The 13896-nt window shown below is 36.7% G+C and overlaps 1 protein-coding gene across 4 annotated transcripts in view; it reads left to right on the top strand.

Moving 5' to 3' along the window:
• slc2a9l2 (solute carrier family 2 member 9, like 2) overlaps positions 1-13896 on the top strand; it is a 120900-nt gene that overhangs the window by 17081 nt on the left and 89923 nt on the right. For 3 of the 4 annotated variants that reach the window (XM_032550478.1, XM_032550477.1, XM_032550476.1), the window contains exons 4-6: positions 3789-3949; positions 8256-8380; positions 9945-10090. In XM_032550478.1, the coding sequence (XP_032406369.1) occupies positions 3789-3949; positions 8256-8380; positions 9945-10090 (432 nt within the window). The remainder of the gene's footprint in view (positions 1-3788; positions 3950-8255; positions 8381-9944; positions 10091-13896) is intronic. The other variant, XM_032550479.1, reaches the window with a different exon arrangement.

Raw genomic sequence — 13896 nt, 5'->3', positions numbered from 1 at the left:
TGTTTCACCATACTGTACATGCTGCTTTCATCTGCTGATTTAGAAGTGGTGCTTTTAACCTCTATCAACTCTTCAATGGAGTCTAAAATGAACTATGTGTTCATTGAAGAGTGATGTTCACTTAATTAGATCTTATCTGGATATGTTGATTAAACTACATATTGCCATGCTAACTCTGATTGACGGATTCAACATAGTAATGAAGGGGGCTGTGTAGATTGAATTAGAAAAAGGAAGAAAGCCTGCCTACTATGTACTGTACAGAGCCTGATTATTAAAAGTTTAATCTTGAGAATCAGTGCTGTGACGTTATATAGTGTTCTCGGGGTTTGTATCACCCTCCATTTGCTCCTGGTGGTAATATCAAACTTGTATCTTCTAACAAATCAAAATAGTTCAATAGTTCACTGTGCTTTCATTCTGTCCTTTGTAGCACTTTGATGAATTGCTCAAAAATCCCATCGGCACATGAAAGAGATGAAAGAGTTGAGCGAAACCAACTACATACTTTAATATGACAAAACAAAGTCGAAGTTTGGCAGAAGTTAGAAAAATCAGCTGAAACTTGGGAGAGATATACCCAGAATATTAAAAACAACAGTTTTTTTTTTTACATTGGTGAGGGTTTCTGGTGAATTATCAATCTGCACAATTATTTACAAATAATTTTGCAGACAAATAGGAAAAGGGAAAAGAAGTAACCTTAATTTCCCTATGGGATTAATAAAGTTTAACGAACGAACGAAGTCCAAAGCATAACAATATAACAGAGGAAAAAAAAGACCATTTGTAAAAAAAAAAAAAACACTGCTGGGATGGGCGCTTATTGAATGGAAACCAGCAATCTGACTAAGAAAACAGAGAAAGGTAGCAAAACATGCAGTCATTGTCAAAACATTTGACGGTTCCACAAATACGTTCTGCGATGCTTTGTGACTTTTGATGTTTTTGGTAAAAGTTGACACATTTTCAGATAATGTAGACTGAGCAGATGCATATGAAATAATTGTAAAGAAATTAATTAGCATCAAAATCCTGAGTGAAGATGTGAAAGAGGAAACCTGAACCCACTTATCAGTCTAATTAGCAGACTGATTGCTGTAAAAAAGGAGCTGATGTGCTTGATATAATTGTCTTCTATGGTTACAGAGGGGTACCTGCAGCTCCTCATCAATATAGTCTCCATACAAGGAAATTGCTGATAAGAATATCTCTCTTTAAAATAACAGTCTTCAAGAACTTTCATAAAAGGGGAGAGTTGGTAATTAAGAACTAGGTATAAAGTTTGAAGGTATTTCTCTTTTAAGACTGATGTCTCAAATCCTGTGGAATGAGCTTCCTTAGTTTTCATGTTGTCTTGAGCAAGTGGACTCATTTAAAAATAAAAAAAGGACAATCCTATTCAAACACTCTTTTCCTTAGCATCTTTTGACATTTTCTGGTATTTATTTTTTAAATTCTTTGTAACATTTAATTTGCTCTCTGCTCTCAAAAACACCGAGCTACTAAAGTAGGTTATGTCCTGCTGTAGATGCAAGAAAGCCTCCGTCTTTTTAGCGTGTCAAGCAATTGCTCATTGTTTATCTTCCTTTATAGTCTCTGCCCACCAGGAACAGCAGCTGATCATTAATGTATTGCTGACTTCTGTCGATCACTGCAGGGGGAACCATCATGCTTCCGCTGTCTTTACAAAACTCATGGAAAATACATGAAGCTCCCTTTTTAGTTTATGTTCTCCCACCACACCAGGTTCTAATCTTCACAGAGGGAGCCTACTCTCTGTTCTCATCTGTTTCTCAGCTGGAAAAGGGTGACTGGAAAAAGGTAGTGGTGGAATTTATTACAATAAAACGTCTGTAGCAGAAAGCCTCTCTATGCACACACACCAGACCACGCCGTCTCTCAAAGGATCTTGATTAGCCTTTTTAGGAACAATCTATCAAAGCAACAATAACCTCTTCAAACAGCATGTTTGCACATGCATGGTTTATGCATGCATGCACAACATGCATGCATAAACCAACATTCAGTTGTCTTGATGCACAGCAGGTCCATCTCCAGCAGCTGGTCTTTTTTAAAATAAATGAAGGATTTTTTTTTAATCAAGAGTCAAATATGAAGTAAATCTTGAGAAATATTCTGTTAAGACATCTCAAACTAAACATATAATTAGTCCCCATCTTCTTGGCCTGAAATGCTCTTTTTTATTTTAACTTGCTGTGTGCAGCGTAGTGGATTGAAAGGATTAACCTTGAACATTACAAAGAGATGGAAGTTTATGTCAGTAGTACAAATCTAAGTAAGCTTTTTTCCTTTGTAGTCATTGTAAATCTTTTCTGAAAAACCTGAGCTGTTTGGAGGAGTGGTGATCAATGACCGGTAGCTACAAGTGGAGAAAAATGCGATTAGAAACAAATTTCTCACATAGCACTATGTCTTTGGTAAACTACTGCCATTTTTGTGAAAGTTTAAACCGTGGGCTGTATAGGAATGGAAACTCTGCCTGTAGGTAGGCATAATAAGGCATAATTAGCTATTTATCAATTTCATTTCACTTACTTCTAATACAATATTGTTATCTTAAATATTTTTAAAAGGGAATAAATGTCTGAGTGTATGGAAGGACCCAAATTTTAGCTAACATTAGCAATTCAAAACAATTCAAACAGAAAATGGGTGCATCTGTATGACACAGCAATCTGTTACAAAATCAACCATCTTTTGCACTTTGTCAAAAGTAGCCCTAAAGTTTCTTTGTTTCCGATGGTGTATGAACATGCCCAGTCAGCTGATTGAGTCTGTAAGAATTATTTGCAAATAACTACATGACCTTGGCACCTGAGTATGAAGCAGGCTCAACCCATTTCAGTTCTCCTAATGAGATTTGGCCACCACGTCTCATCAGTTCTGCACGAGAAAGGAGTAATTTTCTGAAATGATTGTCAGTTGTGCAGAAGCATCAAAGGTGACCTTTGCTTTCCAGATCAGTTAGTCTTTTGAGAATCAGCCTGCTGCATTTACGATTAGCTTAATCCACCAACTCAGCTGATATTTATAAATCACTTTAAAACTATACACAGCTAAACCTTTTTTTTTGACCCCGGAGGTTAGAATCTTGTTCAGTGTAAAACACCTGCCAAGTCTGTGTGCACACAGCTATGGAGTGGGGGTGGGTGTTATGAAGTGCCAACCCCCGTGAAGGAAGTTCAAAAAAGGACAACAATACAGCTGCAATTTTTTATTTACAATTTACAGCTTTATGTAGAAAGTTGAGTGCAGTGATGCATATGGTACCACTGCCACTCTAGGTACTCTGAATTTCTTCCACAGTCCAAAAGGATGACAATGAGGTTAATGGGTCTGACTGTTGTTTGTTCTGTGTGTCTCTGTGTTGCCATGTCATGGGCTGGTGACCTGTCAGGGATGCATCCCAATTCTTCTCCCAGTGACTGCTGGAGATTAGCACCAGTGCTTCCACAACCCTGCAAGGATAAGTGGATGTAGGAACTAGAGGAATGGATGTAGAAAGAAGACACTTGAAACTTCTGTCTCATTGTCATCATGTCACATTAAAAAAATTCAATGTGCAGTTGCATCTTATTGAATGTTCCTTCTGCTATAAAAAAAACCTTAAACATGGAACATAAAGTCCGAATGAAACCCTACTAATTTACAACAAAACGCATAACATTTGCAGCTATCAGTGTCGTTTTTCTATTGTTTTTTTTTTTTAGGATATATTTGTCTTGACTGAACTACAGCTAAATTTGTTTTCTTGTGTTTCGCAGTACATTAAAGAGTTCTACAATAAGACCTGGATGGAGAGATATGGGGAACCTATTCCTTCAGAAACATCCACTCTTTTATGGTCCATAACTGTGTCCATATTTGCCATCGGAGGCCTTCTTGGAACTCTGTCGGTCTCTTTGATTATTAAAGTAGCTGGGCGGTGAGTAACACAAGATCATTTGTTCAGCGTTTTACATTTCAGGGCATGATTGTTGTATCAGTTATTCAATAAGACGTGAAAAACAAGATGAGTCTCTAAGGCTTTTGCAGGAATTAAGATAATAAATTGCAGCAACGTGCCGTTTGGTAAATGCACTTCATTTAATTGAGCATCACTAGTGGGGAGCGTCTCTGTTGAATTTTAAATGTTGCCAGCCAATTGATACTCGTTCATGGCAGTGTTAACAACCGATAACTGTCTTGGTAAAATGAAAATATGTTGCCATGAAGTCATTTTCTATTAATTCGTTTTTCATCATTTAGCTGTTAAAACATTCATCCACTTAAAGGAAACACATGGAACACATGTCAGTTTTCCCAGTAATGGACTTCCCAGTAAATTCACCCCAGGGACAGACTGTAGGTTGGTTAGAGAATTTGCGAAAAACAAGCCTGTTAAATGATTAATTGCATAACTGATGAGGCAGAATTACCATTCAGCAGACTCCAGAGTGGATCAAAGGATTGCAGAGTACTTACTACATACTGGCATGTTGAAGGCTTTCGTCAGACGTCGGCATGTAAAAAGTGTTTTCTGCTCACGGTGTCGCCTTGTGTGATTCCAGACTCGCCTCACAGCAACAAGGTCACTGCAGGACTCCTGCAAAACTCACATTACATGTCACATTGCACCATCAAGGTTCAGTGTTTTTGGATTTTATTAGACAAGGTAGCACAATGCAAAGCATCCAGTGCCAATAAAAGATCTTCACCGCTTCTTCATACTTCACATTGACAGATTTCAGATAAATGTTTATTTTTTGGGCAGTTGGTGTTGAATTTTATTTGATGTGTCTGAAATTTTCTGTACTTGTCTTTTTTTTTTTTTTGCTTTGCCTGACTTTTCAGGTAATGTTTCAATATTTGTTTTCCATGTCTTTTATCCCATACCCACAGACATTTATTTATATGTTTTACAGTCATCAGTGCTAGTGTATAATCATATTGTGCAAGTTGTAAAAAAAAAAATCGCAGCATATTACTTTCCTCCTACAACTGCAACATCGGTGAGTTTTGTTCCCCTCATTTTTTGCTAACACTCAGTTGGACAGACAGCTTGTCCTATTAAGTGCAGGTCTTCAAGACCTATACAGGTTTGGAGAATCAGGGAGAATCAGGGAGAACACAAGCGTGTTCTCCAGCCCAAGACTACAGCTATTATGTGAAAAAGATTTTTTGGTGACTTATTATACTGCCAGCGATGTACTACTTAAGTTTAGGGAGGAATGCGAAAAAAAAAAAAGAAAGACAGGAGTTGCTTTTGATCTAGCAGTGGTGCCTTGACAACTTCTTCTGCCTGCTGAGATCCAGTCTCACAGCTAGTGTAATGAGTTTCTCAGGGTTCAGACAAGTCAGATAGTTTCACATCCTCTGTGTGCAGAGCTCTGCGTCCTGTGCCCTTCAGGGACAGACTTGAGCTTAACACAATCACCTCCTATGCTTCCAAACTAATTTTGATTCACAAGAATCTATTAACCGCTAGTTATTAGGATGACATTGTCAAAGCAGAGGAAGAATCATGTATCTGATACTTTGATTCTTTCTTTCTATTTGAGTCCACTACAATACTCTTAAGATTCGCCTGGACTTTCTTCCTCTGGATTTCTGCTGTGTCGATTGAAGGTACTCATTTTTCTTTTGTGTTCTCTGCTAGACATTAGCGTCACAGTTGGTTATCCGGGAGAGGCTGACATTCAGATGTCAGAGTGAATATAGAAAAGCATCAGAAGACACAGGCAGAGATCAAATAGACAGCAACTCTGTAAAAGTGACCAAGGAATTCATTAAAAGTTTTCAAGTAAAGCTGAGGTTAATGGCTTTTTTTTTTTTTTTACACTCTGTCATAATGAAGACGCGACATGAAGACAGCATCGCGTGTTGTTTGTTCTCCAGCTCTGCTATCACGTAAATGAGGCTGCCCATGAGACGACGTGCATTTCTGCAACAGCAGTTAAAATGAGCATCTACTCCTTTGACCTTTGACATTAGGCGATGAAACTCCTCTGTTTAATTCTTGCAACAAAATTATTATTATTTATTTTTTAGTCTTTCAGCTTGTTTAGTCTCAGTTCAAAGTTTGGGTTTCGAATTTGATTCTTAAAATGGTAATGTCTTCACAAAACAGTCTTGTGTGCATGCAGATGAATTCATACATATCCATAAGGCCTGTTTCATTTTGTTGACTTTCAAAGGTGTTCTTGGAGGGCATTTTGAAGAAAACCAATTTTCAAAGTTCCAGTTCTGAGGTTTTTCAGAATTGGATGTTTTATAAATGAGGTTATGAATCATATATGAACAAACCTCTGTTAAATTTTGAATATGTATAGGAACAGTATGATTGAGTTTGGTGTATGCATATGTGAGTGGGCTGGAGGCGGCTAGGAGTCAGAAAAACTATCAGAAATACCAATAAATAGCCCTAGATGACTTACATTAGGAAAATAATATTTGTTCAAGTTATTTATTTATTTTTAACTTTTAACCATGCCAATAATTTAATGCAATTGTGAAAGGTCAAAATGTTGTAAAGTAGCAAGAAATAAGTAAGATAATTCTCATACAATGAACTAACTTCGGTTTCTAATGTCAATAATGTTGTCAAGCAATGTCCTTCCACCAGTCTGTGCACCTTCGCCATGGTAACCAGCTGTTGCACTGGTCAATGAGTAATACTAGCGTCAAATACTTGTATCAGTACTATGCCCTTTGTGTTTTAATGCAGGTATTAATTACAGTATCAGAATTTAGGTTGTACATCATTCCAGCTACTCTGTGATCTGGATTGGAGCATGGTACTGACAGTGCAGCCGCTATTAAACTGGTCAAAAACAAAAATACAGCAGTCTGTTAGACACTGACTGAGTTATGCCTAGCCTTCATTTGTAATAGTTATGATTATTTTTATTGCATTTTAATGCAAAAGGTGACATTTCAGATTAGAATATTACATCCTATTCAAAGACATTAATATAGAAATGTGGACTAAGGGAAAAATAAAAGGTTATTGGTATTTTTAATCTGCCTAAGGAGCCTCATCAGGAGCATATTCTAATTTGTTGAATATAACTAGATGAAACCATTTTAGTACAAGTTGGACTTCCTTTTATCACAATAATTCTTCTTGGCTTAGAAACATTCCTTAGAGATTTTGCATTGGTACAAATCCTTTCATCTAAAGATGTGCCTTTTTTTTTTTTTTCAAAACATGTTGAATTTTTCAGGCCTCATTCACCACTACAGAAAATATGACTTTGATCTCTTCTCAGTCATGCCAAAAATAAATAACTCCATGTCCACACTAGCTGACAGATTGAAGTATAATACAGCTTCTTCGGGTAGATTTAGCTCAAGATTACTCAGTAATGATGTGAGGTCGCCCAAGGGGCAAAAAGAATCACCTGCTAGATTAAATTTGAAGTCTCCGAGACGTTTCAAAGGGAAATTTCAATTTCATTTTAGGTGTGAAGGGAGGGGCATAATATGACAGTCTATGCTTGCTTTGTAGGACATGGGAATTTGAAAAGCCTGTCTGAAGTTCTTTTTGCTTTAACTATTTTTCTGGGGCCCTTTTAGCTGGAAAACTCTTTGATAAAGTGGATTTTGTAACATGTCTGCAAGAGCTGCCTGAATGCACGGTTTGTGTAGATCTCTTTTCAGATTTCATTTGTGAATAAAAAAGCTACCGACACCATTATTAATCTGATCATTCCTCTGGCAGATGATTAGGTCGATTATGATTACACACATTGACACATTCAAGCATCTGTTCAGAAATGAGTGGTTTAACTTTCAGTTTTTCTTGGCCTGTGAAAAAGAAAATCAATTTCAATGAATCCTCCATGTATTGCTCTCCATCCACTTGACACAAGGGGCCTCCTACATTAAAACCCTTTTCTGCTTTCCTGGCCTTGAAGAATCCTTCACATCCAATGGTTTTTATCCCTTTTATGAACATCTAAAGCCACAAAAAAGTGAAGTTATTCTCTTCTTCTTTTGGCTGTCTCGAGTCCCGTCACTCCTGATTGTTCTTGCTTTGGAGTGCCTTGCGGAAATGTTTTGACAGAAGTCAGATATGCTTGCTGTTCTCCTTCTTTTATCACAATTAAAGCGCTGCAGACGTTTCAACAAAGGGCTCGAATAACTGGATTAGAATTCTATTCGGGTTTCATTGCCATCATGTCTATACTGCTGATCTTCTCCTCTTTCCTTTGTCATATAGAGTCACGTCTTGTCTTTCTGTTTTCCAGAAAGGGAACCTTGCTGCTGAATAACTGCTTTGCTGTGACGGCTGCTTTGTTGCTGTCACTGGGTGAGATGTCAAGATCTTTTGAGATGCTCATCATCGGCCGGATTGTTATAGGCGTGAACTCAGGTCAGTGTGCAATTAAAGGAAGCACGTTTTGTTGTTATTGGTGTACAACAAATCTTTCAGGTTTTGCTTATTTTGGTGAAACAACAGTGGGGGAAAAAAGGTTTAATTAACTATGTAAACATTTTGATACCCCTACAAATAATTTAATAATTTAAATGATAATTTTGATACCCCTCCAAATAACACCTAATGGCTCAGCTTTTTATCGCAGGTAAACAAATGCAGCAGACTGTATAAACCTGAGAGACCAAACGCATCTGCAGAGAAACACTTTTCTGTTTCTTTCAAAATGCTCCAGCCTGAAATAATAATAATAATTTAAAAAAATCAGGTTTAAAGTGTGATCTTTCCAAAGACTAAGGCTGCTTGTCTGCATAAATAAAACAAACAAAAAAAGAAAAAGAAGAAAAAAAATAAGGCAAATATTATATTAGTCAAGAAAGTGTTCGGAGTTCATCAAGAGACAAAAGCAATAAAGATAGGCAGATGTGCAAAATAACTTGCTTATCAAATATGAATTTGGTGGTGATCAGAGAGCAGAGAAGCTCTAATTGCCTTCTGTTCTGAGAGTTACACCCAAACCGCAGAGGGGAAAAAAACAGCACTTAATCAGAGAATGACTCCAGGACAGCCTTGGTAACAACCATTCCTTACATATTCGCACTATCAACAGTATGGGAACTACAGTATATGCTCGGATGCTGTCATCACCTAAACCAAACAAAATATATATTTCAAGCTGCAATAAAAACAAAACAAACGAAATACAAAACTAGCTCTCCTCACTTCAAGTGGATAATCATGAAGAACTTTTTTTCTTACACAACTAAACCTGCAAACTTGACTATCTTGTATGGAATTGCTTTAATTTGATTAATGAATTGACATTTTGAAAGTCATCGGCTTTACTAAATGTATTGATTTTGTAAAAGTTGTAGATTTTATGTGTGCCATTTGATAGAAACTGTTAGTGCAGCGTATTTTTATGACATCCTCAGGTCTCAGGAAAACATCTCTAAACATCAGACAAAATGACCTCAGACCTTAGAGACAGCTGACAAAAAGTAACTATCAGGTAAACAGATTAAATGGCGTAAGACCAGATGGATTCATACAAACCGGCATGATAATAATGGGACACAGACCTAAAGGTATATTCTCAAATAGACTAAGAGCAAACTGAGTCAGGTGAAATGATTCGGACCAAACAGGTGTAGACCAAATAGACTCGGACCACGTCACATACTAAGCACCATCAGAACAGATGAACTTAGACACAAAACAATCATTTTTGGACAAAACAACCTAATTTAAAATGACATCAGATCAAACGTAATCAGACCAAGCTGACTGCTTGTGCCAGTACAGGTTTATTAGCGCTCTTGTCAAGATCCCATAAGGCTTAGAGCAGAGTTTTACTGAGTTTACTAAACACAATAGAGACCAATATGTTATTGGGTAATTCTCTTCCGTAGATTATGTGATCTTTTTTGTTTTCTTACTTGTTTCTACTCCCTTTTCACTTGATTCTATTACGTGACCTTTGTTTTTTTTTTTCCTCTAGGTATATCACTTAGTGTCCTCCCCATGTACCTGGGAGAGATTTCCCCTAAACATATCAGAGGCTCCGTTGGCCAGTTCAACTCCATCCTGATCTGCTTGGGCGTGTTCACAGGACAAGTGTTGGGTCTGCCCGAGCTCTTGGGTCAGGTCGGTGAGCAAACAAATATAATGTGCCCTCATGTGTAAGCAGTGGATTTTTAAAATTTATCACTGATGAATGATTGTTATTGCTTTGATGAAGTTGGAAAATTAAAGAAAAGGCATAGAAATCACATAATCCTTGAAGTACAGTGGTACATATGACGGCGGCGTTCTGTGATTGGATAAGGAGCTGATGTAATTTCCAAATCCAGGTGGAGAAGCTCCTTTCATGGTCTGCTTTAGTAACATGTCATGGTATAACATCAGAGTGGGCAGAGTGTGAACACCTTTTAAACATCATCTGGATTTCAGCTGCACAGCAGCATATCTATCGAATCTGCTGGATCATTTACACGCCTGTCTGTGCATTAATTTGCAGGTGGCTGCTGGTATTTTTTTCTCTCTCAGTCTATTATATAAGCTCTTCAACATTTAATAACACAATAAACCTTGATCGCGCTGACAGATAATCAGTTTTTCCGGACTCCTTTTACCGGTGAATGATTTTCCCTCCACGCTGGCCTGACCTAAACCATGATAAATTATAGCTGAGAAAAACATTACCAATTGCCTCTTCCACTATGAGACATAGATTTTTTTATTTTTTTTAGTTTAATAATGATTTCTTATTTTTTTGTGTTGATTTGTTTAATTTCCAGTTCCGCTTTGACACTTCACTGACGACTCCTTATATATTTTGCTGCATTCTCTTGTGTTTGCTATAGACACTTCCCTTGAAGTCTATTGAATAAGTCAAGTAGAAAACAATGCTGAGGGCGGCTGGTGACACAGTTGATTACTGAAAAGGGTATATGGCAAGGTGTGAATAAGAAAATGTTAAAAGCTTGAAGGCATGGTCCGGTGTTCATGTAAAAATAAGTTTCAGCAAACATTCAGCTTCTGCGAACATTCGGCTTCTTCATACAACCTCCACACGGTTGCTGTTTTGTTCATATGCCACCAGCAAAACGTGACACTTTCAGGATTTTGTCATTTGCTCCAAATCTCTTAGCTCTACTGGTTTGAAAAAGAAAACACACACGGCTGAGCAGGATATGTGTAGGTGGTCCCTAAAAATGAGTTATACTGACTAAATCTCTGCTGACAAAGGAGTGGCGCTGCATACTTTTTCTAACACATTTAGCTCAAACATAGTAAAATATTGTTGCAACTCAGGGTAATTATTGTGGCTAATCATGCAACTGTGCTTTTGTGGGAGATCAGTTACTGACTCAACGTCATCTGCAGACATCAGCAGATGTTTAGCTCTGACAGAGGGCACATAAAAGTAAAAGACAAGATTTTCCTACCAGATGAACAACAGCTGCGGTTGCCTTGCGGCAAATCAGTCAGCATACACCCATGAAAAAGGTGTTTTGTTTCAAGAAAACAGAACACGTCCTACGTACAACAAAAGTTCATCAGAGTCTGTGGTTTCAAATTATTTTCATGCATGGTACAAATAACTTCCTGTTTCAAGAGAGATGTAGCTACAAAGGTTCTTTTTTTAAATTAAAAACATTGGTAAGGCTGGTAGTAATTAATTTAATCTTTATACTTCAAGGAATTAAGGATTAGGTCTTTACTACCATTTAGCTTTCACACTAAGAACAGCCCTACCCCTTAGTGTTAACATGCAAAACTTTGAAAATAAGAAATTGGTGTAATGAAGAAAAGTAAATAAATTAACTCAACTTTGTAGATTTTTTAATCAAATGACTTTACAGCGCAGCCACGTTCACCCATAAACATGTAAAAGGAGGAAGCCGGGATCGAACCTACAGCTTTTTGGGCTCTAAGACAAGTTCTCTTAATGATCCACTGTCACCCCACGACGGTAAATGAAATCATGTAAAAATAGTATTTTACATTTACTTAAGTTATTGTCTGATGTTAGAGTTTGTTTAACCTGAAAAATTTACTGAAATATTTTAGTGCCACAACAAAATCAAATTCAAAAGACGTCTGTAACCACAAAAAGTACTTTTTCACGTCACTGTAAACTTGAAAGACAAACTTTTTTTCGTTTGCTAGTCAAAATGGTCTGAGTCAATAGTATACACAAAATAAAGACACAAAATCAGAGCTTGATACCTAAACTTTGTCAGGATTAATGGTTGGTTTAACATTGAAACCAACCAGGTTTGTTTTATAGTACAGTTAGCTGTTCTATAAGAACTATATTTAATAAGCGTCAGCCACTTTGGTGCTGAGCCAGATATCTGCTTTGCTAATAAATCACCTTTACTTGTATGCATTGAAATGACCTTGCTTTCCTCTCCTCCCTAATCTCTTATATTGAATTGCAGTCAGGAAAGCACACCGGTCATAAATTGTGCAGCACCAGGAAGTTTTTCCCACGATACCAGAAGAGTTGACATTATGCACGACCACTCTTCACGTTGCTGTGGCTATTTTTAGCATCAGCTTTAATAATTCATCACCTACAAATAGTCATTAGAAGGTGCAGTTGAAACCAGATACAGAACAGCTCAAAACAAAATCAGACTCATTTTTTCTTTTTTAGCTCAGTTGGGATGAAACAACTGAGCTAGTGGTTTCTATTTGGCTTCTGTTTGCTTAATCCCAAAAAATGGACTAAAGAATTTTTTGTTTTATTTTCTTAAAAATCCCAAAATTTCCAGAAAGAAATATTATAATACCTTCAGACAATTTGGGAAAACTCCAGTGAGAATGTCATGACTTTGTAAGCTTTGGAATAACTTAAAAGCAACATCAAACACGTCATGAAAATTTCCATTGAAGTCAGCCGAGATTTCAGGAAAAATGTCCAGCTATGAAAAGTTGTGTTTTGGTGCAAAAATGTGTGTCAACCCCAGAACATGAGCAACAGTGTGGGAGCAAAGCAAACTACAAATTTTATATAGCAGTTCAGTCAGGAGTAAGGGACAAAATTCCAACAAAGATTTGTGAGGAACTTGTGAAACGATTCCCAGAAGAAGTTGCAGTTTAAAAACAATTTTAACAAATACTAAGAAAATGCATATAAGTTTATATTTAAGTGTTCCCCACAAACCCTTGCTGCTAAAACATACAAGAATTATTACAATCCTGTTTGTACAACAATGAGTGAAAATGTGCATTTAACATTCTGTATTTACAGACATTAGTAAATAAATACAATAGTTCTCATCTCATGGGATATTTTCCCATTTTTGCTGTTTTTATAAATCAATAATGATTAACAAAAAAAAAATTAATAAAAAAATTCCAAAGAACCCCTTTAATGTAAAAGTGAAGACCAATTTCTACAAAATAATCACAATGATTTTATTTTCCTTCTGCATCAATACACTACATTCTGTTCATCTATCACAAAACGTTGCTCATAAAATGCACAACATTTAGTTGTAATCTTACTCCATCAAAACTAAATGACTGTTTTGTTGTTTTATCACACAGCAGAACATGCAAAGGGTGAAAATCTACTAAAGGAAATGAAAATGTACACTATCTTGGATGAATTACATGATGCTGGGATTCATATTCGAGTTATTCTGTGCTTACAAATGCTTTGAACAATTTAAGACAACAAAATCATCCTATTAAAGAAAAGGAAAATATGATCTCTAACATTTTATATCTATTTTCTATTTTAAAATGCATTTAATTTGACTTTTAAACATTCTTAATGAAACTTGCATGTGTTATTTGTAGGTAGAATACTCATATTTACTTTTTCTCTTAACATCCACTTTTGGCCCCCTGGCATTATGCCTAATGAGTTACCTTATGAGGCCATCCGAACAACTTTCATGATCTGGACTCTCGAGTCAGCCGGCTACCCCTCC

The sequence above is a fragment of the Xiphophorus hellerii genome, chromosome 20, assembly GCF_003331165.1.
Source record: "Xiphophorus hellerii strain 12219 chromosome 20, Xiphophorus_hellerii-4.1, whole genome shotgun sequence".
Lineage (NCBI taxonomy): Eukaryota > Metazoa > Chordata > Actinopteri > Cyprinodontiformes > Poeciliidae > Xiphophorus > Xiphophorus hellerii.
The sequence above is the reverse complement of the archived record's forward strand: the minus strand, read 5'-3'. Positions and strand labels throughout refer to the sequence as shown.